This window comes from Phaseolus vulgaris, chromosome 3 (genome assembly GCF_051622355.1).
Source record: "Phaseolus vulgaris cultivar YP4 chromosome 3, ASM5162235v1, whole genome shotgun sequence".
NCBI classification, from domain to species: domain Eukaryota; kingdom Viridiplantae; phylum Streptophyta; class Magnoliopsida; order Fabales; family Fabaceae; genus Phaseolus; species Phaseolus vulgaris.
In genome coordinates this window covers 36750389-36775129 of record NC_143500.1, presented here as the reverse complement: position 1 = coordinate 36775129, position 24741 = coordinate 36750389, and the positions used below count along the sequence as shown (strand labels likewise).

Sequence of the window (24741 nt, the reverse complement as noted above, 5' to 3'; positions counted from 1 at the left end):
ATAGTGTCTCTTTGTGTTTACATAAATTGAAATAAAAATGTAAACTTATTATGTATCAGGTATGAGCGATTAAACCTCATCCAAACATTTCTAACCTGTAGGCTTCATTCCCTATTACTTATCGTATTTCGTATAGTCCAACTTACTTTGGAGAGAGTTTGTTCTCTATCTGGTTAGGCTACACTCTTCGTAGTACGAGATCTGAGATCTGACACCTTAAAATGTTTTGGGATAACCTTGCTTCTATTTTTCATCTCCACACATCACTTTAAGGCTTTTTCTCTTGGCAATTCCCCAACTTCATCAATCATATCTAAGTTTGCTCAAATGTCTTTTTATGAGTTTGCATGAGAAAACTTTGCTACTAAGAGAGAAAGCTCATATATCTCGATCAATATCATTGCATAAGTTCCATAGATGAGCCCAAATGGTGTCTCTCATATTATCAATTGCAGATTCGTATGATAAAACCATAACACCTTTGAGACTTCATTTGCCCATCCACCCTTAGCTCCTTGAAATCTTATTTTCAAACCTCACAAGCTCGCCTTATTGGTTGTCTTAGGATGTTAATTCCTCATGGTTGAAAGGCCATGGACTGATCATAAAATGTAGGTCTTTGACTAAGACAATGTGCTAATTAACATGCTTCTTGCATTGCTCACACTTTCTTGTGTAGGTCATGCTTTCTTCTTTCAAAGTCGGCGTAATAACTTCCTATGTTAACTTTATGCGATAGTGTCCGTCTCCCTATATGACTTCCACACGTTCTTTTATATGGAGTTCTTTCAATACCCAATATGCCTGTAGAAGGATGAGACATTTGAGTAAAGATCGAGAATAATGTTGCCCAAAAAGATATTCGTCTAACTTCTTGGTTTTCTTGGGATCGTCTAACGCTACTCCATTTTCCAAGTATCTTACATAAAGTCTCATCCATGTGTCTCTTCCAATACTTACATGACCAAGACCTACTCACTTTTGAGTTCACATACTGTCATTCTAGACGCTTTAAATGTTGTTTTCATTTTTCCCCAAAAAAATCGATGTTCTCTTCGATTTTTTTAATTGAAGTTATCTTTGGTTGTTATGTTGTTTTAATCAAATTTTTTTTCATTGAAGAAGAAATCGATGTGCGCTTCTAATTATTATTTTTCTGGAATCGAATTTCATTTTGATTTTTTTTTTCTGTATTGTTGTTTTAAACTGATACATACCATTGATCACTTTCTTTCTACAATCATTTTTTCTTTAAATGGCTACAAGTTATGAAACTAAACAAAAAAGCTTCAAATTCCCCCTTTTATTTACCATACAGAGAAAAAGAAGGAGGCCCAAATATGTTTTATAATCAATTTCAATGACTTAATAGCACTCAAAATCACATCAACTTCAAATTGTAACCAATTTATAGCTCCCATCTCAAATTTTTTTAATCACTTCAATTGAAACTTTTTTTTTTATTTGCAAATTTGATGTCTGCATAAATTTCAACAATTAAAATTTTTACACTTCTTTCGATAATTGAAATCTCTAAATTTGAGAATACATTTCCATAAGGCTAGCCTTCTTCCAAGAATAATTTGTTATTTATGATAAAAAGTTAATTTTGCAACTTCAAGTAACTATTTTTCTCACATCAAGTAACTACTTACGTAAATTACTGATCCAATATATTTTGGATATTGTTTAGAGTGAAATTAAAATAATTTCAATAACACTTTTTTTTAAGTTAATCCCTGGTTTTAAAAATTGTACCCACAAGAACCCATAAATATTTTATCTAGTAGAACCATTTCACCAAAATGAATAAAAAGTTATTAAGCCATTGCCATCGATAAATTAGTGATCATATATAAAAATTCAACACGTTACTCATATTTTACGTCATTTTGTTTTTGATAAATTTTCATCAACAAACCTAATCTCACACGTCTTTATGAAAGGGTATAAGTACTTCCTCTAAGACATTTTATTTTTCACAGTAGATTTTTTCATAATGTGTCTCTATGTTCTTTTTCTATAAATTGGGTATTCAAAAATAATTTTTAAAAACATAAATATTATTTTGAAACATATGTAAATATCGAGATCATACAAAAACGTGTCAAAAAGAATTAAGATATGAAATAATAAAGATAGAAAACGTTAAAAGTAATAAAAGAAATAAGCAAAATGTATAAAGTAAATAACAATAAAGTGTCACAACTAAATTATTGAAACAAATAAAAAAAAGTAATGGAAAGAGATAAATATTCTAATATAAATTATTCAAATTAAATTATTAAGAATGTAGTAATTTCTCTACTTGTGAGCGTCTCCATAACTTCAGATTTATTATGAAGTATAATATTTATACAACACAAATTTTATCTAGCTATAACTTTCATTAATATTTACCATTGATAGTTTTGATATTCGATTTCTAATGTGAATAACATTTTCATATTTATTATTTTAAAAATATGATATTTAAGCATCTTGGTATTCTATAGACATTATTTCAATTGATAAAGCAAAATAACATCTACGTTACAATGTATTTTATTATAATTACTTAATAATTAGTGATAAAGATAAAAAATATAAAGTTTTACTTTAATACAAACTAAAATATATAAACATAAATATTAAAATATAAAATGTAAATAAACATATAGATGAAATAAAAAATTAAACTTTTTGATTTTTATTAGAATATGAACTTAGCCTAATTGAACATACTCTCATGATGTTGAGACATATCATCTCTCGTTATGGATAATCATGACTAACCTGATAAATCAATAAACTTTCATTAAAATAGAGTCTAAACGATAATACCTTAATCAAAAGTGGATTTTAAATCTAACTTAATCTTATAAAATCAATTTTTAAAATAGAATTTGTACTCATTTATATATTATTAAATATTCATATTTTAAAATTCATATAACATTTTCAACAATTTTTATATAAATTTATGAGTAGAATTGCTTCTATATATCCATCACATATGATTTCCACCGTTGGAACATAAAAAAAAAAAAAACAAAACAAAAAAAAACTAACTATGACGTGAACTAAAACAAAGATGGCACTAGCAATACATTACAAGTTTTATTGAGTAGTTCAGCAAATGAATGTTAGATTTTGTCTTAGATAAATCAATTGTGGATTCATGTTTTATATTTAATTTGATTTTTTTTTTTATTTGAAACATTACTTTTAGACTACAAACATATAACGAGCTATTTTGAATTAAAACATTAACGAAATCGTTATTGGAAGTGGTTGTAACTTCATTTTCTTTTAACGTGATCTTTCTTCTTATATTTTTATGATAAGTTATAGTACATATTATTATATGAGAGCTATGGCCAATTTGGCTTTGAATTAAATTTTCAATTATTTATAGAATGTCATAGTTAACATTGATGGCTACAAAATATAAGTAAATCAGTCCAAGGAATAAAAAAAACGTAGCCTTCCAGAAGCCACTTACAAATAATTTAGTTTTGACCTTTTCATCTTCATTATCCTTTTTTTTTTCTGACAGCGTAAAAGGTACAGCTGCAAATTAAAAATGAAGTAACGTATAATATACAGAACTCATGACAGAGGCTGCTTTGAAATCATTTTCTTAAAACTGTGATTATAATTTTTGTTTTGAGTTAATTATATTTTAATTCCTATAATTATATAGTACTCATACCTATAAAATTCTAAGAAGGCAATGACAAAAGCCATAAAAGAGTTCCGATTTTAAAAAAAATATATATAGAACTTATTCTGAATTATTTTGTAAAATTATATTTAAAATTCAAATCAGAGAAGTTAAAAGTTTCAGTTTTTAAATTTTATTTATATTAGCTCAATTAATTAAGTTAAGAGCTTATTTTCCACACTATCCAATTAAGAAAATGTGTCTTGCTAATGTTGGTAAATTTGCATCCCATACTTTTAAGGAGTGTTGTATGTCCATAAAAATTAAAATTGAAATTGAATATCTAATTCCACTTGTTCGTACTTAAAATGAACTTGTAGAATAATTAATAAAACGTTTAAAGTTACTTATAAAGGCAAATCTTCCAATGACTACTTGAGGGATATGTTATTTTGCATGTTGCAGTATTGATTTGCATAAGACCCACAAGTTATCATAAATACTTCCATTTTGCAATTGGTTTTAGTAAGCAACCTAATATTTCTTATTTAAGAATTTGTGGATGTTTGTATGTGTTTCACTTGCACCACCATGTTGATATGAATTTTCATCAATGATAAAATATTTTGAACCATCATCAATAAGAGATTTATTTACAACATAATTTGTTGATTGCCATTTTGATGAATCAATTCTACCAACATTTGAGGGGAGAAAAAACTGCTGAAAAAAATATTGGTGGAATCGAATTATCTCATTTTATTCCTCTTACAAAAGAATATGAACTAAAAGTTCAAATAATAATTTATTTGAAAAGATTAGCAACTAAATGATCAGTGTGCATCAGTTATACTAGACATCCCTTTAAAACAATCTAATAGTAAATTAGTCTTAAATTCGTATGAAGCTAATAATAATGAAACAAAAAATATAACAAGTGAAAAAGAAGAAGAATATAAATTTTGATATTACCTCATTTTGACAATAGTATAAAGACTAAATTACTCTTAACTAATATATGTATATAATTATGTAATGGGAACTTTGTAGACATATAGATTCTAAATTCTCCCAAGAAAAAGGAGTTAAAAACATGAAGATATGAAAATATCAAGTGATTCATTTAATAAGGTGAAAATTTTAAATAATTCATTGTAAATAAGTAATGATTTAGTTTAAAAAAACTTCCTAAAATTGTTAAAAAATTATATCTCAATAAATTATGTCTAGATAAAACAACATGAAACTAAAATAAGGCAATGGTGATAATGTTTTTGCATATAATATAATGACAAATATCATAAACCGACACTAAGAACAAATGTCTAGACACCTAATCTTAAAACTAGTCAGGTATGGATGAATTTTTATACAAATAAGAATGGTGAAATTGTTAGATGGAATTATGCTTTGATATTTAATTAGTTTGGTTGCATATGAAAGTTTAATTTTATATCTAATGAATTTGTCACAACCTACTTCTATGTCTCTATTGAAATTACTTTTATAAGATTTTTTTGAAATATTTAATTTGCTTAAGAATGCAAATTCTAGAAAGGATTGTTCAAACAGATTTAGTATTTAAATAAAAGTATTTTTGTATATCAAGAAGATACTTGCATAATGTTTCAAAAGTTATATATGGATGAATAACATTCATTGTGCACTCTAATGGTTCTAATATATCTATAGGTAGATAAATATATTTTAGATCTCAAGAAAAAAATTAAGAATTTCTTGGTCTCCAAGTATCATATCTCAATACTATTGGAACACTAATGTATTTTTTTAACTATATATGATCTGACATAATAATTTGTAAATTTATAAGCAAGACATAATTCTTAAACTACAATAAATTGAAATAGAATAAAACAAATAAATTGTGGTCTATTTCTAGGTAGAATGACAATAATCATATATGTCATATTACATGTATGGTTCAATTGAAAGAATGATATATTAAAAATGATACAAATAAAATATACTATTTTAAAAAAAAAAATTCTCTCATGATCTTATCAAAATTTTAACTATCTACTAATTAAATTCTAAAGTTTAGACACATATCTATCATATAATTTTATTAGGTTTTCATTTCTAATTTATTTAAAGTGTGTTTTAAACAATAATATTCAAGAGTTGATTAAACTTGATAGGTTTATTGAATATGCAAGAATTATGAAGAATATTTGAGTCAACTTGATATAGGTATAAATAATATTGAAACGAGATATGAAGAAATATGTACATATTTCTATCTATATAATGTTATTTTAAATTATTAAAATATTTTTGATTTGATTAGCATTTTATTTTAAAGTTTAAATAGTTAAATTTTTATTTATTGTTATTTAATATTCAAAAAATGTGTAATTTTTACATTATATATCTTTTATTTTTATATCATAACGGATGACTATGAACACAGGAATGAGTATGTTTATTATTAAATAAAAAAAATATAAATTTTATATTTATTAGATATCAGAAATAAAAAATGATAAAGTTTTATTTTAAAGATAAATAAGAGATTGGTAGTTTTGTAGAAGAAAGGTGAGTAAGGCCCCAACACTTAACTGTGCCTAAGGTTAGATGTTTGTTTGAACTTTTTTAACTCTCCAATCCAACAATACAGTTGGGTTGATACTGTGTCATTCTTCTGCCCATAAAACTGTTTTCAGTTGCAAATTTAGATACTTTCTGGCCTGCCCCTTTGACCAACAAAAGAAAAGTGGAAAATGAAAAACAAAACTGGTTGGCAGGGATGGATCAGATCAGATACAATACAAACAAAAGAAGAAGAAAAAAAAAAGACTTATAAAACAACAAACAAAAGTTTCTTGATTTTTTAAAATCATACCATCTTCTTCAGAGAGCTTAATTCTGAGTTAGATATCAGGTTGATTAATCCACAGTATCATTGAGAAATATCAGTAACATGATTTTAAATATATGTTTATAATACTAGTTTTAATATATTTGGTAAGATAGATTATAGAAGAAACATTAAAATGTCTGATTTTTATTTTTCTCTTTTTTTTCATCATTATTACTAACTGTGTATGCATGCATATTTGTTGATGAACTTATGAACAACTAAATGACACATTCAGAGAAATTAAACATCAGGTTAGTTTGTACTCAAATTAGTATATAACCATGTTAAGAATAAAATACAAAATTTACTATATGTAGTTTCTTCCCTATGATGTATAAATTTCAATATTTGTCAATCTGAATTAAAGTTGGTCTTATTCAAACAAAAAAGCTGTTTGTTAGAAAAAGTGTGCTTACTAACAGAGCATGCAGATTTGTGCATCGAATTGATTAACAGGTGGTCACAAACATTTCTTGCACAAGTCAGTTTCTGATATTTGTTAGTTATATTGATGAACACAAAAACCCAATATTGGGTACAACACTAAAGTGTAAAGCTGGTAAACCATATTTATTCACCCAACGTGCTTTCCAACACAATTAAGTTATTTTATTCAAATTTCATTATTTTATATCACTCCTTGTCTTCAGCCAATCATATTTTCACCACGTACCAAAGGCCATCTTATAAATGGAAACAAACAAATAAAAGACAGAATTCACATTTCTAATGTGCATTGATGTCATCCTAGTTTGTTCTTATTGTTCACATTTGAAGTATCTTATGTGATATGGATTTCTTATTATTTTCAATTTTGGGGTCTCTCAAATTTTTGTTTCTGGGACTAAAATAGACCAATTTTTTTGTTTTTGGGACTAAAATAGACAGATGCAAGTCACGTAGTAAAAGAAGTATGTGAAGCTCGTGAATAGAAAATAGCGTATCATACAGCATGCCTTGTAGTTTCTGTTAAAATTTTCATTGGAGATTGTTCATGTGCATTTAGCTAAGGAACTTTAATGGCTAAAAGTGACCACACAATCATGTTTACATATAAGTGGTTGGCCAGAAAAGGACTTTGTCGCTTCTAACATCATGGTAAAAGGAAAACCAAATATCATCATTTATTCACCATAGTGGTCCTGTGATGCTTATATATTTATACTATATAAGTGTTAGATATGTTCAAGCTCGTGATTGAATTAATGTCAAATTGAATATCACTGATAGTTTAAGATGACAATTCTCTCTAACTAGTTCAAATCAAAAATGCAGAAAAGAAAGAAATGAAAAATAAAAGTTATAAAGATTGGAATTGTAATGACAGAAAATGGAGAATCAATGCTTAAGAAAACTGTGCTATAGTTTATCTCAGTGATCAACTTCAAATTTAAGAAAATCATCTGCACAAAGTAACTTTTCATAGTATAAAATTATTCTGCAACCATGAAAAAGAGTGAGGGAGATAACATTACAATCTTTGATGGTCTCAAGATTGACCAAAGTTACTAGACATGCAACTAGTATGGGATATATCAATGCTTAGCTACTATTATTAATATTTATGGTGGAAACTTTTTGTTCTTTAGATGTTAATGTTTTCTTCAAAGTGCCTTCACTTGATTCTATAGCTTCTCTCGCTCTAACTGAGTCATGAGAATCTTTATTGATGAAATAAAAATAGCATCACCATATATATCATGTGCCTAAACCACTTAACAGAGAACAAAAAATGAATGCATCCATTTGTCTTGTAATAGTATTAAATTAAAATCACGGGTTCAAATAATTTAGTAAGGTTACCTATTGTATATATAAGATATGATCAATATCAAAAGGTATTGATTAGCTAATTGTGGTTGATGCTAAATAAATGGCATGTTGTTTTGTTACTTGAAAGGAGCACATGCATTGCCTAGATAGTACTTTATCCAGTGCTGTTATTAGCTAATGATGATTGTGTAGAATCTTTTAGTTTGGTGGTGGTGAGATTACTTTGATTATTCTGTAACACTGCTGGGTATAAGATAAGAAATTATCTGTGATTTAACTGCTTCACACGTCAAGGGATTAGGTGTTTATTCCACCACTGTTTAAATACACTCAATGAACTCAGGTTTTGCTGTTTAATTATGTTTCATCTTTATGAAGATGGCTTAATATATACACCAGAGGGTAAGAGTTCTTCATCCCAAAACAAAAACCTACAGCTTCTTCAAGTAGTATTAGTTTGGTTTTTGGATTAATAATTTGTCACATGCTCTTAAGTCCCGCCTAATTATGGACCATGGCACATGGAACCGTTACATTATCAACATCAATTTTCCAGCTTTGAAAAAAAAGCTAAAAACATCCAAATGCAAACAGTAATGAACTAACTCCTCTAGTAGAATTCAGTATAGGATGTAACCTACCTTTTGTGATTCTTCAATGTGATATAAGATTAACTTTGATCTTTAATTCACCTTAGATTAAATTCTACTTTTATCTTTACTGGTATGATTAAGAACAGTTCTTAAAGTTCTTGTAAAGAAACAAAATCTCTGCTTAGCATTCAACTCACCTTTCTGTTATAAAAGAAAAAAAAATTATTAGAAAACAGTGATGATATTCAAAAGCATGTATAATGTAGGATTTCATTTATGATGGACACAGAAGTCAATCTTTTTTTTAGTATATAAAGTGAATTTTACGTTTTAAATGACAACTAATTTCAATCACCTTTGGACTAATCTCAGTATAGCTGCCAATATCACAGAGATTTCTGAAAATGGAGTTATGGAGCGGTGATACAATAAATATGGCTTTTAACATAAACTTGTTCTGAAAATAATTTGACAATAATGAAAGCTACTTTTTCATTACAACTAGTTTTTCCATCATAAATGCAAAGTAGTTTACCTGAACCATTGCCTTAGTTGGATATGGCTATCTAGTGTAGCACCGATAGTAGCACACTCAGAAACTGACACATGGAACGAGGGTTCCCTCCAATTTTTCCTTTTTTTTTAATCTAAAAACATGAATTTATTAGAACTATTTATAAGGAAAATAAATGACAAGAAAAATATTTAATAAAATGAGAGGCGAAATTCCATTAGATGCACACTTACATTTCTTTGTTGTTTTATTATGTTATCCTTAACTAATTCTTAAGTTGAGTTTGAGAAATTATTTAAGAAATTCATTTTCATTACATCAGCAATTGAAGAAATAGTCATGGAACAGGCATGTCGAACTTCTAGATGGGATTAAGAATGACAAAGATATTCGATAAAGTTATGTTACAATTACATTGTGAAAGGCAGGGATCACTCCTGGTGGCAATTAATTAGGTGAATTAACAATATTGAAAGCAAGTTAAATAGAGAGGATGATAATAGGGCGAGGCTACCCTATAAGAACCAGAATTCCAACCCCTTTATTCAATCCTTATTTTTCTTTCTTTGTACCTTTCTCTCCACAGGTAAAGTTTTCTTGTCATTTGTATCTAGAAAACTTATCATAGCATACCATGGATGGTATTGGAGACAAAGCATTTAAGCTTTTCTAATGGTCCCTCCCTAGTACATGGCACTTCTTCACGCCACACCTTTCAACTAAGAAAACAAAACCTACGAGAGAGCGCTAATGGTCGTGTCTCTATGTTTGTGAAACCCGAACGCGCTCACTGTTTTCAATTGCTCTGCTCTGCATGAAACAGAGTACCCTGTTGGATTGTTCATTGCAATGAGGTATATTCGGAGCAACAGCTTCAAGAGGCTCTTCTCCTTTGGAAGACGAGGTTCAAGGGAACAAGTTCTGAGTCCTAAAGGTGGAGAAAGTCATGAGACTCTTCCGTATAAAGAAGAACCTTATGGAAGACCCTCTTGGAAGTGCTTCTCTTATGAAGACTTGTTTGTTGCCACAAATGGCTTCAGCTCAGGTAATTCAGGCTGGGTTTGAAAATTTAAGTGTGTTCTTTTTTTTTTTTTCTTTCTTTCTGTTAAACGTTTTTTGCTTCCTGTGGCAGAAAATTTGGTTGGAAAAGGAGGGTATGCGGAGGTTTACAAGGGAACAGTGAATGGGGGTGAGGAAATTGCTGTGAAGAGACTCACAAGAACTTCGAGGGATGAGAGAAAGGAGAAAGAGTTTTTGACAGAGATTGGTACAATTGGTCATGTGAACCATTCCAATGTGTTGCCTCTTCTGGGGTGTTGTATTGACAATGGCCTTTACCTTGTTTTTGAGCTATCTTCTAGAGGTTCTGTTGCATCACTTCTTCATGGTAATTATTAAACCAACATCAGCCAAAAACAAATCCTCTTCTTTCTCATAAAAATTGAAATTTTGGCAGCAAAAGAGTTGCATGCATTCTGGGTTACCAAAATAAAGATAAGGTTTTAATTTATGAGTGTGGTGGTTCTCTTTGTAGATGAAAAGTTGCCCCCTTTAGATTGGAAAACGAGGCACAAGATAGCTATTGGAACTGCACGCGGCCTCCACTACTTGCATAAGGGCTGCAAGAGGAGGATAATCCACCGGGACATTAAGGCGTCAAACATTTTGTTAACGAAGGATTTTGAGCCACAGGTCCTTTTTTAATCTGTATTATAGACACTTTTCCTATTTTAGTTGAATCAATATTTCAAACAGTGTTCTTTTTATGGGTTTATTTTTACCCCAAGTATTCATTGTTTATGATTGTGGCAGATATCTGATTTTGGACTAGCAAAATGGCTTCCATCTCAATGGACTCATCACTCCATTGCCCCAATAGAAGGGACATTTGGGTACTCAGCATCTCACAGACCCTTCAATGATAAGATGGATAGTATAGTTTAAAATATATGAATGGTTTGAAAATGGATATGTTTTCAATCTTTTTGCAGACATTTGGCCCCAGAGTACTACTTGCATGGAGTTGTGGATGAGAAGACAGATGTGTTTGCCTTTGGTGTGTTCTTGCTAGAAGTAATCTCAGGCAGAAAACCAGTAGATGGGTCACACCAAAGCTTACACAGCTGGGTAAGTAACCCCTCCTTTTTCCTTTGTGGACTTTGTTCTCTCTCATTATGAACTTGGCGTGTTCCATTGTTTGATCTAATGGTGACTTTTAACATTGGTTAAGTCATTAATTAAGGGTATTATTGGTTCAGTAGTTAACCATGTATTTTGAACAAATAGGCAAAACCAATTTTGAACAAGGGTGGGATTGAAGAGTTGGTAGATCCAAGGCTTGAAGGGGCTTATGATGTGACAGAGTTAAAAAGATTTGCCTTTGCTGCATCTCTTTGCATTCGGGCTTCTTCAACTTGGCGACCTACCATGACTGAGGTACCTTACACTTCCTTCTTCTGTTTCTTCTTTTGCAAAAACAATACATACATTAACAAAACATTTATAAAATTAACAAAACATTTATAAAAAAAGTTACTGTTGTTAATATTACAGTCTAAAATAACCTAACATGCACTCCATTATTAATTAAATTTCATTACAAATTAGAAAAATCAGAAATACAGTTTATTTAATGAAAAGCTTGGAGAATGCACTTTTTTATTTTTTCTAAAATAATAATAAAGCGTATATTTAAAAGAGCCTTTTCTTATTTTTAAAAAATTGTTCTTCTTTGTTTTTATCTCTTTATTTAGTCCTCTCTGGAACGTGGGTTAGCATTTACTAAAAAGAAGTGTATTTTTAATTAAATATGTTTAAAATATTTTATATTGTTTGTATATCTATATCTTTTGAAAAGGACAATAATCTTTTAAAAAATCATGTAATGTTTCTCTCAGAGTTAAAAAAATATTTCGTAAAAGTACTTTATAGGACTTATTTCCTCACAATAATAAAAAAAAGCTTAATGGATTTATAAGTTATTTCGTTAAATATATTAGAGATGTATATACGCTAATTTTACTATATACTAGTCTGTGTAATATTTTCAACTAAAATAATATATTAATTAATTAATATGGTTTAGTGATTAATCTACTCTTTTTTAAAAATATTGGTAATACAAATAAAAGGCTATATTAAAAGAGATAAAAAAAAATTAAAAAAATGTTAATATTTTAAAAAACAATCTCATTAAATAATAACTCTTTTTGAATCACTTTTGAATCTTGTGCAAGATAATTATTTACACTAGTAAGAAATATTTAATATACTATACTTTTAAATGTATGTTTTATATTATGTATAACAAAATAAATATTTTCAAAATACTTTTTATATTTAGTTTTCTCAACAACATCTTAAAGAGACTCCATAACATTTGAAAATAAATACATGTAAACAAAAAGAAAAGTATTATCTTGTTTAATCATTTTATTTTATTATGACTATTATTTCGTTCATGTAGTATTATTATTGTGTAGGGTTCATTAATAATTATTATTATTATTATTTGATAAGCAAATATTTTATTGTTTAATTTTCTCAACGGCTGAACATTATCTATTATTAGCATATGTGGCGTGTTCACCAATCCAATTATTATTGCTTTCTAGATTACTCCGTTTTCAAGTTACCAATAAACTATGCATATTAAGATCAATTTTCTGGCTTTAAAGTTCAAACAATCAATTAACCTAAATAAATATAATAATACCCTTTCCATTTATTTAATTAAGGTGGCTTTCATCGTCATTCTCCCATAGATTTCATCATAATTTTCTGGATGCCAATGGCCGCCATTTTCTTCCCATGCAAATTCATCAATCACTTGATGTTCTCTTCTACCTAATTTTATCCTTATGCTAGCACCACGACAGCACATATAATATATGCTAATTCATATGATATAAATGTGTAACACAAATCAATAAAACAATATATATATATATATATATATCACAAATTAAAAGACAAATTAAATGCGCAGTTCTATTAGGTTCAGTGTCACCCTTGGTGATGATTTGTACATTTATCCAACACACAGATGAAACACATTCAATTTATTATTGTGGGCCACTTGTTCTTAAGGTGAATCACGCACAAAGCAATAATGGTTGGCAGTATGCATGTAATTGTCAGAATTCAGAAAACTCTTTGCATAAATAATGTACTGTTTAATCGTGTGAAAATAAAGCATACTGACATCTAACTATCTATAATAAATTTATCAGCTCTTAAAATTGTGATGTATGATTAATTGGTTGATAGTGTAGAAATAGTGAGCTCATTAATCTTAATGAGATTTATTTATGAATTGACAGGTACTGGAGGTAATGGAAAAGGGAGAAAAAGATACAGAAAAGTGGAAAATGCCAGAGGAAGAAGAAGAAGAGGAGGAGGAGTTCTGGGGTTTTGAGGATCTTGAGTATGAATATGATAGCTCCTTTTCAATGTCATTACTTGATTCCATTGGAAGCACTACTTAGGAATCACTTGCCTCTTTCAATTGCTTGTATATATACAAATTTCATGGAGAGGAGTTCATGTGGCTATGCCACTCCTTCCTATCTAATCAATCTCTTGTAACATTTTTCTTTCAATCTATTTTTGTTTTTGTGGATGTGAAATATTGATTGTAATTGAATCCAATTATGTCGGCAACTCTTAGAGGAAAATGACACACCAAGGTTGTTCATGGACTAACCAATTTCAATCATATTATAGTTTTGTGAAACAAGGCATGGTGATTGGGTCCAAAAATGTCCACTCATTGCAACTTTTCTACATGATGTGACTTCACTATCAATAATATGAGGTTTAAACACTTTAGACAGAGACATTGGAAATAGATTGAGCATAAAATGATGGCTCATATTTTTTAAGCCAATATTTTACTCTTGAAGAAGAGGCCGTGATTTCAATTTATATCCTAATAAGCTTTTGGTCACTTATATATAAAGTGGTGAAATTTGCATTTTTATTTTACCTTTAATTAAAAAACAACATGCCCTGTAGCTGAGTAAGATGGTATGTGGTGAGATTTGCATTTTTAATAAGTTAGTATTCTTATTATCTTGGTGGTAGGTTTCATGGGATGATAGTGCTTTTACGTGTTGAAGGCGAGAGGCTATGCACAAAAAATGTTCTACCTTTAGAAACGTAAATAGAAAGAAACACAGAGAGAAGAACAGTTTGAAGAAAGTGATTAATTATGAGATGCCAACAAATTACTATTGTTTCCATTATAATCGTTGAATAGCAGCGTGTCAAGAGAAGGGAAGTCACGCAAAGCAATCACTTTCTAGCTGAGTTATTTAAATAGTTTATATAAATTGTTTCGGATATCATTGTTGACTTTTCTATGAATAAGAAGATTAATTTGTATTGTGTTGTAAACAAAGTGGACAAAAATTTTAAAAGTAAAAAATAGGAAAAATCAATTATTAATTAATGAATTTTATGTTATTTTGTTATTTTCTATTTGGATGTTGATTTTTCTTAACACTTAAATATTTTAGTAGTACATAGGTTTTGTAGTACGATGTAGTTTGTAAAAGATAAGATGGTTTAAAATATGAACTATACAAATAAATTATTTTCCATAGATGTTTCAACATGTGTAGGACTTGAAGGGGTGGACTAGTCTCCTTACACACCCATAAGTCCAACAATAAAAATATAAGTTATCCTTATTTCTTATCTACTTTCTCAATTTACTCGATCAGCTACCAAAATGATGAAACAGTTAATGAATCAATTTAATGCTATGTATATGTTGCACTTAAGGAATGAACAACTGGGCACAAGTAAGCCATGCTGAAAGAGAAAGTGACATTATTTAAGAAAATAAATAAATACATACATTTTCCTCTGGAAAGGGAGTAGGTGATCAGGACATGAAAACAGATGAGTTTTATCAATTTCTGACATGTTTCCAAAACCATTGGAACATTGTCCTGTCCAATTAAAATAATGTCATAATCTGTGATAGTCGTTTGCAGTATTGAATCTTTTTCATCCTCCCTTTGTACTTTCCTTTGTTCAATTTCGATATGCATCATATCCACACATTTATCAGCAAAGTACGTGGTCCTGCTATGAACTATGTACATCCCAAAAACGTTTTATTTTTATTAAAATGCCTGTGTGCAAGACATATTAAGGGGGAAATGCAATTAAAATACATTTGAAATTAAATTTTTATTTCTTCTTCAGTAACCAAAAATGGTTCGATATCAAATTATTTTCATTAAATACTCAAGGAGCAGGCTCCTCCCATAGAGCGAGGGAGATATTGTATAGGTTCATACCTCACCAACTAAAGATAGAATAACAAAATTACGTTAAAACGAATAAGCAATGAAGAGGGCAAAACCAGATTATCACTAATAATTTAGGATCACAATCCATAACATTTAGACCTAAGAATTAAGCACTGTAGCTTCTACAGCATTCGCTGCTATACCGTTGACAACGATTACAAGCTTACAAAATTGCTACCCTACAAACTACCATCATTCATTACTGTCAAAAATTTCTCCTCATCCAAGAACTTATAACTAAAGAATATATAAATTAAAAAGGTCATTCTAGCAAGGCAAAATGGGTATTGGAAGGGGGGGATCTCAGGCGTACCAAACCATCTAGGCAACAACTTAAAGCCGAAACCTTTTGTTGTCCCATCTTTTCCTGCATCAGCTTATCCCCCCATCATGTGAAAATGGCAAATTGCTAATGCCAGACCAACCTGCAGTGGGTAGAAGGTAGTGCTTGAACCAGTCTTGAAGGGCACGTACAAATATCTTTAAAGCCCGATCTTTATGTCTCTTGAGCTCTGCTGAGTGACGTCAAAGAAAAATATAATCCATTGATGGGTTTCATGTATGTAGTGTGTCATACTATACTGGTTGTCCTTTTCTCCAACAGGGACTCCAAAAATTCCGAGCACAATTTGGTGAGGGGAGGCAACGAATGCGATGATCCACTAAATATGCTCTCCCAGGGCCTCTCCGAAGCAGCAAATGAAATTGATGAAGCCATGTTCCTTTTCAAGTCAAACCTGGGTAGCTTTCCATAAATTGACGTGTATCCAGATTGTCCTGAAATTCAAAAACCATAAAATGCAATATATTTATGAAGGACTTTTTATCATACAACCTACGGTATTGCTAAAATGAACAAATAAAATGAAAGCCAGACGACAAAAAGAATGTGAAATTTGTTTAGCAATACAACCTATTCAATTCTTTCTTTCTGTATGGGACGTTTCCAATAATAGTGTTAGAGGTGTTAATTTCGGCTACATAATTAAACATGAATATTGAAGACCATTTCAAATAAAGCCAAGCTTAACCGTTCATTTTAATTCTATGGGCATGAATTGCTCCTCTCACTTTCGTCTTATGGGATAGAACTTGAACCTATAACTTTTTTCCTTCGTCCCTATACATGAAGCAGAGTAGTATAAACCCGAACAGAACAAAATAAAAGTCATCACACCTGTTTCTTCAAACACAAGATCATCCTGCGTAGTACTTAGCTCACGGGCTTCTTTGCCATATGGATGAAGGATGACATATTCACGATCTCCATTTATATATGCAAGCAGTTTCTGCGATGGTATCCCATCAGTAATTGCTGGTTCAGACGGCTCTCCTTTGAGAAAAGCAAGTGCCCCTCCCTTGGCCTGAATGAGATAAGCGAGACAGGAAGAACAATCAAAGCAATGTAAATCGTCAAGCATACTAGTTAATTCAGTCAGGCACTAAATGGAGATCAATTTTGGAAGAGATGTTTCTCAATACAATTCCTAAACAATCTGAATTATTATCCATTTCTATTCTTTGAAAGTTGTCATGCATACCTGAATATTGCCACCAAAGTGGGGGGAAAATAAAATTGAAAATTAGTTTCTAACTACATCTCAAAAAGCCAATTGCACAGACTGGTTTGCACTCGTTTCATTATTGTTCAGCAGTTAGCATGACATAGACCACGAGTTTGTCTCCAACAATCTTCTCCAGTATTTTTTTCGTCTCAGACCATCATATCCAAAATAATGGTATGGCACTGTTGTCTAGTTTTATCAAAGATTTGTTATGTTGACAACAGCACCAGAGGTATAGCATTGCAGATTTTGGCAGAATGGCAATTTGCCATCAATGGTGTAGCACATCTTGCCATTTTGCTTCGTGCAACCTAAAATAGCCATGGTGGATATGGCATACGATGATGGGTATTGGTGGCTTGAGATTGATTGAATTTTATACTTTTGGCTTTTTCAAAAAAATACCCAAATTTACAGATTTGTTCCAAACTCATTGCAGGTGACAGAAAATCAAGAACCCCAATTCTCTCCAGCCAGTGCGCATGACCCACTCTGTCAATGGTCAAGGGAGGCCCACTCCAGTACTCCTTCCAATGAGCACCATCATCTTCAATAAAGATGTATCAGTCTCTAATTATCTTAAGTACTGTTTTTAATCTTTTTTAATTGACGTTCCATTCGTTTCATTTATCTATTTCGTTTTTAGATTCACTTATTTCTATCCCTTTTGCACACTCCTGCTTCTAAAACTGTATTATCCACTTTCTCTTCTATTCTATTTAAGATTTTCATCATGTATTTCTTTCAGTTATATTTTCAAAGTTGGTCAGTCTGACAGTCTCAATACTTTTAGAATTCTAGTCTATAACTTCTAAGTGAGAATGAATTATATTTACTTTCTAGTTTCTGTTTCTACAATATAGCCCATTCTCGTCTACTAACACGCCTGTGGTATAGACCACTATTGTTTGTTATTTGTTCACAATAAAACCGCCAAAAGGCAGAGTAGATTTTTGCTCTTTCAATGACGAACCCCCATTTGCCAACAATAACACAGGTTTTGTTGGCAAAAGGAAAAATGGTGAAAACATTGATGCTATTCAGGGTAATAGGTTTCACTAAATCCCGCACTATAATAACCAATATTTGGTAAGGCGGGAATAAAATAAAATATATTTCTTCATTAAATAAAAATAAACTCACTGAGGGTAGTAGCAATGGGCATTTAAAACCCATTGTCAACTCTGATACTTTATAACTCTATTTTTGACCTGTAGTCAGAAAATTTCAGAGATGTAAAGGATTTGTACCTTGGTTACAGACCAGGAAGCCACAGGAACAGGATCTGTCACGTTGAAGAACAAGATAATCCCATCACCTTTAAATGTACAATCATTTGATTCAGGAAGAATAACAAGGACTGCAAAATACGACAAATCTATCGCAGAGGAGATAGCTGCAAGAATATGCATCATAATTCTGTCAGATCAACACTACTCCCATAACGTTCACATAAGTTCAGAAAGATAAAACAGTACACTAATATGGAAAGAAACAAAATCTTCAAACCTTCTATATGGAGTCTGTATGACCAAGATGCGGCTAACTTTGACATACTCCAAACAGATAGCTGGGGTTTTGAACCATGAGATACAGACAGAAGATAATCTGAGCTTCCAGCAAAGACAAGGCTCGTGATAGGCTAGGGAAAAATACAACAAATTAGAGATAAGGGGGAATGAGTAAGAGCAATAATTAATGAATCCCACAATATATAACCCAAAAGCAATATCATAGCCATGCACATTCAGATACAACAAAAGGAAATTATTTTGTCGCCTGTTTCTCATTCTTGGATAAAATATATTTTAGATTCGAAATATAAGGCTAAATTGGTTTTATTTCTTCAACATAAAATTATAGATCTTTCGTAAGTTTAATAATTTTTCAAAATGGTTCCTCATATCACTTATGGTGGCATGGCATGCATCAGATATGCCACCTTGGAATGGATGATATAACAAGATTGGCTGCATGTCACATCAACAGTGAATTATTATGGGGATTTTAAAAAATGAAAGGTCCAAAACTAAAAGTTTGACGACTAAAATGAAATTTATCCATACAATGAACAAAAATATATTTAAGCCTCTTTATTTTTCATTTTTCTTAGTTTACTGGTCCTGAATTTGATGTTTTGATGCATACTGCTAAATATAGACCAAATTGCAGGCTTTTCTGCCTCATACCAGGACTTAAATAGTTAAGAAATGTCAACAGTCATACACACAAGTGCTAACTAGCAAATAGTCAAATTATACACTTCACATATTGCATCAGCATGTTTATTTATAAACATATAACACGTTTACAATGTGTTTTAGTATCAAAATCATAATAATAATAATAATAATAGGGATGACCAGGGTTCAAGAAGGTCACCATTGGAGTTTCCCCTATAACAGCAACAAGGACATTATTATTAGGATCCCACAATGTAATAACAGTGTCTGCAGCAACAGCCAGCACAGAACCGTCAGCTGAAAAAGCGGCAGCTCTCATGGCTTTATTTCTGCAGAGGCATGATGTATCCACATCATAAAAATCAGTTAGTTGTGTAATCAACTTAATTTCAAACAGAAGCAAACAACACCTAAATCATATTGTGATTATCCATCTGAAGAATATAATTATGTTCTTAATTTTGCAAATAAGTAACCCTCTTGAAGTGCTGCCAAGGGGCTAAATTATAACATAAGTTACATAACACAATACTTCAAGTGGAAAAACCAAAAAAGTAATAAAACAGCTGCTCACAATTAAGGCATTCAGCAAGGAATCTCGGGAATACTTCACGCAACTATTAATCATCTTTATAGTACTTAAAAAAAATGTAGGAGAAAGATTTTTTGTTCTTATCTGATATCCATAACCTGTGACCAGTCCATTATTTAAATGATAACTAATATGTTCAATAATGTTTTCCCCTTTATTACAAATTTAGAGTTCATCAGGATAACTAACATTTTAGTTGGTTTTTTCTTTAACGTCTATAATCTAAACAAACAAATATTAGTTAATTCTAACATAGTACAATTACATACTTGTATGACCCAACAGCATGACACATCCAACCAGAATTCTGAAGCTTCTGGCCTTTGTTCTCAATTTCTTCCTTGCAGACCCATACCTAAAACATGTAGAAGAAAACTAAATAAGCACCAGAAACTAATCCTAAGCATGCATAACAAATTATCCATAATGACCTTGAAATCTCCACCATAGGAAGAGCTGACAGCCATGCGACGAGTGGGATGGAAAGCAACAGCAGAAATATTGGCATCCCTATCAATAAGTAGATGTGTCAACTTCACTCTAATATAACTAAAGGGACTAGCCGCTCAAAATTCAGCATGAAAAGGTAGAAGTGCAGTTATAGAATAGTTTATAAAGTAGTTTTAAAAAATCAATCACAACATTAAAACAACTGAATGCACCATACTATTACATTATGAGGACCCACTTATATAACCATAATACAGCTTTAAGGTTTTTAATTTTTCTCAATAAGAAAATCTGTGGACAAACCTATGAGGTTCATAAATAAGGGTGGATACTGAAAATCTCTGGTTATCATCCAACTCCCAAAACTTCAAACAAACAAGACCTCCTATTCCGTCTTCAGGAAGTTTGACTTCAACTGTACCCATCAAAGAGCCATCAACAGACAGCTCCACCAAGCTAACCACCAGCTGTAACCACAATATTCTTTAACAGATTAATCATCAATCAAATGCTTTGTAAGTTGAGACAAAATGTGACAATAAGATTGTGGATTTATCAAATCAAATTAGAAGAAATATATGTAACTAGCACATACCGTGACCTCATCAACTGGTTGATGGTTTCTTTCACATACTTGAACCTGCAGAAAAACAAATTCAAACATTATACATTTACATGGCTAATTTAAAAAGAAAAATCAAAATAAAAAGGTACTACCTCATAAAGTCCCCGATTGGCAAACAAGCTGTAGAATTGGATGCGATAGTTTTCTGTTTGTACAGCCACGGAGCCAGAACTGCAGTCAAAGGAAACTCGGTTGGAAAGACCTTCACATATATCTTGAGACAACAAAGGGGGCTGCCAAAAAAAAAGTAAAGTTATATATCCAGGACCAGCAAATGCAAGCACATGGATAAATACTACAAAATTTACATAAATGCAAGTTGTTCTAACCAAATTTATTTTAGAAAGAAAAGATGCTCTAGCATAGAAGCTTTTATACTTTCTCAATAAAAGATTATAAAGACAACTTAAAAGAGATAAAAAGGTGAATTGTATTCTTGAAAAAACAAGTAAAAGAAATAGGATCCAGCTATATATAGCCAAGAAAAAAGAAAACTAACAAACTAGCAAGCACACCTTTCATAACAAAGTAACTGACTATAATTAAGAGACAAATAACCAAGGTTATCAGACTCAAAAGTTTACATAGACTCGTGGGAGGTCTGTATACTCGACTCGTAAACCCGACTCGTAGACTCGTAAGAATGTATTTCATATAAAAATTTAATAAAAAAATATTCATGATACCAATTCCACAATATTAAAATAAATAAATTCATACCCTAACAAGTTCATTAAGACTTTAACTTCTTCTGGAATAGAAACACAAGGTTCAGAATCTTAACCAGTCCCAGCAAAATGATGTTTTAAATATGAAAATGTGTCATTCTTTGAACAGTAATTATATTTAACTTTTTTTCGGTTATCCAAAAACATTTTTATTTCTTGGTGGAAGTGATGAAGACGTAGCAACACTTTCAGACATCATATCTGCTAAACTCAATCAATAATAAAGTAATTATTTTAACTTTATTTTTCTGTCACACTAAAAAAAAACAAATCACTTAATTCCCGAAACCCCTCCTGAAACTCCCAAATTGCTTTTTAATTTATGCATGAATCCCAAACAAAATCATGAAACCTAGCTGTGACACAGAACCAAAGAATCTAACTGAAAACGAAGGTAGAACGCAACGGCAGTGCTAGGCAAGGCGACCCAATGTGAAACAACAGCGAGCAACAAGGTGACGGTGAGACCTTAAATGAAACACGAACAAACTCAGGTACAAAACAAAATAAATTTGAAATCGTTCACTCGGCTTGAGACTCGCGGGTTTGACCGATTCTACCGAGTTTGATTCAAGTTTTGCTGAAAAACGACTTTGTTCACAAGTTAACTCTTGACTCAATAGTAAACTCTTAAACTCGGACGAGTTAGCGAGTAAACTCGCGAGTTTGATAACCTTGCATATAACAACATTCTGATTCATAGTACACAAATGAATCAAGAATACACACTACTCGAATACTCAGAATAGTTTGATGGAGAAATAAATTGAAAAATTCACCTCACCAAAATCAAATATTGACTTAAAACTAGCCATGCTGTTTCAATCTTACAAGCCTATATCTAGGAGAAATTTAAGATGGTGATCATTTAACTTTCCAATTAACAATAATTTCTAAAATGATGGCATAGGAATGATATTAGCACATGGTGAGCAGAAAAATACAAATACAAAGAGAACAACTATAGGAACCAACCTTGATACCAGAAATAGACTTTATTATTTCCATTGAAGGCATTTTCAATATATGGATTTGATTATCTGCACAAGATAACTGCAGACCTTTAATTAGTTAAACAACGTAAAAAAGACTAGTTGTCAGGACAGACCAAGAGACATCTAATTCTATATGTTCAACTAAATATTAGTAATCCTTACTGAGGAGAGGGATGATTCAGGAGAATCTACAAAATAAAGAAGTGGAGACCCAATTCTTGGTAAAGATTTCTTGTTTCCTGTGTCTAACTGCCAAAGCATAAGAACCCCTTCCTTCCCACCTGATATCAAATGAAGCCATATAAACAATAATTATATTGCCTGAAATGCATAAGAGAGTTCGAACACTCGTATTACCCAGTTCAATGACTCCTTTCATTTACTTCAGCCAATATTATTTACCTGAGTAGAAGTAGGCTCCATCTGAAGAGAAAGACAAATGACTCACTCCAGAAGAGTGCCAATGCCAAGTGCAACACGATTCAGCATCATCATTTTCCCTTACCCCGGGCTTATCATCATTATCTGCTGGTCTTCTATTCACTAATCCACTACTGTTCGTGAATTTCTGAGCTCCAAATCCTCTCCAAATTAAAATTCTTCCAGTTACATCACCAGCAGCCACAATTCTCTCTGTAGGATGGAATGCAATAACTGTAAAGGTCTTTGTATGATGCAAGGTAATCTTCTTAGACACAGCAGAATCAGAATCCATTTTAGGAACTTTCCATATATGAAGTTTCCGCTTGTCTTTTATACCCAAAAAATTTCCCGAGGGACTAATGGTTAAAGATTCTGGTTGTTCGGTCTGTCAAAAAGTGAGAGAACATGCATTTACTTAAGCAACAAGAAATAATAATAATAATAATAATAATTAAAGTGCATTCTCATATATATTGACTGACGACATCTGAGGATGAACCAATGAACAGAAATCATTTCTGATTCGAGGGCACATTAGTACAAGTAGACATTGTTTAGGAAATCACAACTTCCAAGGGCTTTCAACTACAAGGTTACTGAATAACAAATATAAAATAAAGTTTGACTGTCTCATTTAGATTGAGTTTTTCACAGCTCAACCTTTCATAAAGCAAACATTCATTCTTTAAAAAAATTACCTCTCTCAATATTAGGTTGCTAACAGAATGAAAGTTGGTCAAATTACACTTCCTGATCTGTCCAAAAAGTGGCTTGGGCCGATTGTCCTGTGTATTTCTACTCTCAACAGACACGTAAGCAATAACATTGGGCGACGACTTGGCGTCTTTTTCTTCCCTCGTGGACAATACAGAAGGCACCACCTGAATAGGATATACAATGTATCAAAACTAAACACTATGTTTCCGTTTCTGCATTCAAATTCTGAATAGGCAATAAGAATTAACAAATGAATATGTTACCAAGGAGAAAATGGGAAGGCGAAGGTCAAGAATCCTTAGGCATTCGGGAACGGGGTAGTCCCATTGGCGAATGGTTCCGTCGACAGAGGCAGTCCAACAGCAGCATAGCAACGAGGCGGTGGTGGGGACCACAACGACGGCGGTGACGAGGGCGGTGTGGCCTTGGAGTGAGGAAACAAGTGAGCCAGTGGTGGTGCTGAAGACGGAGACGGAGGTGCCGCTGCAAACGAGAAGGCGCTTCCCATCCTTTGAAAAAGCTGGAGCGGAAGAAACGTAGTTTAACCCTCCGCTTATCATGCTGCCGAAACGCTGCGTTCTGGGCGCTGCAAGTGGAACTGTGAGGGAGAAGGAAGAAAAGCGAAGGGAAGGTAGAAGAAGAGAAGAGAGACACACCACACTCTTATTAGGGTTTTTGCGCCCTGATTCCGATTTTAAGCAGGGTTTTAATTCATAGACCTTGCCTCTCCTAT

General features: G+C 31.5%; 2 protein-coding genes across 5 annotated transcripts; one reads left to right on the top strand and one right to left on the bottom strand.

The window, feature by feature from the left end:
• Positions 1-9632: 9632 nt before the first annotated feature.
• LOC137807322 (putative receptor-like serine/threonine-protein kinase At5g57670) lies at positions 9633-14111 on the top strand. Of its 2 annotated transcripts, none has more exons than XM_068607920.1 (7): positions 9633-10452; positions 10540-10794; positions 10942-11099; positions 11220-11299; positions 11399-11534; positions 11694-11843; positions 13730-14111. In XM_068607920.1, the coding sequence occupies exons 1-7, from the start codon at positions 10257-10259 to the stop codon at positions 13892-13894; spliced, it is 1140 nt and encodes a 379-aa protein (XP_068464021.1). In that variant the 5' UTR covers positions 9633-10256; the 3' UTR covers positions 13895-14111. The 2 variants fall into 2 exon arrangements, with proteins under 2 accessions (XP_068464021.1, XP_068464020.1); XM_068607919.1 differs by having other exon boundaries at positions 9834-10452; positions 11694-11847; positions 13734-14111.
• A 1657-nt stretch (positions 14112-15768) lies between these two features.
• On the bottom strand, positions 15769-24741 carry LOC137807321 (Transducin/WD40 repeat-like superfamily protein). Of its 3 annotated transcripts, XM_068607918.2 has the most exons (16): positions 24665-24741; positions 24272-24594; positions 23990-24172; positions 23271-23676; positions 23031-23149; positions 22849-22926; positions 21238-21378; positions 21116-21160; positions 20824-20987; positions 20502-20580; positions 20340-20425; positions 19678-19807; positions 18805-18937; positions 18546-18691; positions 16908-17094; positions 15769-16507 (listed from the first exon to the last, which is right to left on the bottom strand). In XM_068607918.2, exons 2-16 carry the CDS (start codon positions 24566-24568, stop codon positions 16302-16304), a joined length of 2400 nt encoding a protein of 799 aa, XP_068464019.1. In that variant the 5' UTR covers positions 24569-24594; positions 24665-24741; the 3' UTR covers positions 15769-16301. The 3 variants fall into 3 exon arrangements, with proteins under 3 accessions (XP_068464019.1, XP_068464018.1, XP_090156917.1); XM_068607917.2 differs by having other exon boundaries at positions 24272-24726; XM_090300791.1 differs by lacking the exons at positions 23271-23676; positions 23990-24172; positions 24272-24594; positions 24665-24741 and having other exon boundaries at positions 22849-22913; positions 23031-23142.

Coding starts and splice junctions, on each gene's coding strand:
- LOC137807322 (XM_068607920.1), top strand. CDS start 10,257: ATGAGGTATATTCGGAGCAACAGCTTCAAGAGGCTCTTCTCCTTTGGA. Junction 11,100..11,219: donor CGAAGGATTTTGAGCCACAG/GTCCTTTTTTAA, acceptor TGATTGTGGCAG/ATATCTGATTTTGGACTAGC. Junction 11,844..13,729: donor GGCGACCTACCATGACTGAG/GTACCTTACACT, acceptor ATGAATTGACAG/GTACTGGAGGTAATGGAAAA.
- LOC137807321 (XM_068607918.2), bottom strand. CDS start 24,568: ATGATAAGCGGAGGGTTAAACTACGTTTCTTCCGCTCCAGCTTTTTCA. Junction 21,161..21,237: donor CCAATCGGGGACTTTATGAG/GTAGTACCTTTT, acceptor GTTTTTCTGCAG/GTTCAAGTATGTGAAAGAAA. Junction 20,988..21,115: donor AACCAGTTGATGAGGTCACG/GTATGTGCTAGT, acceptor TTGTGGTTACAG/CTGGTGGTTAGCTTGGTGGA.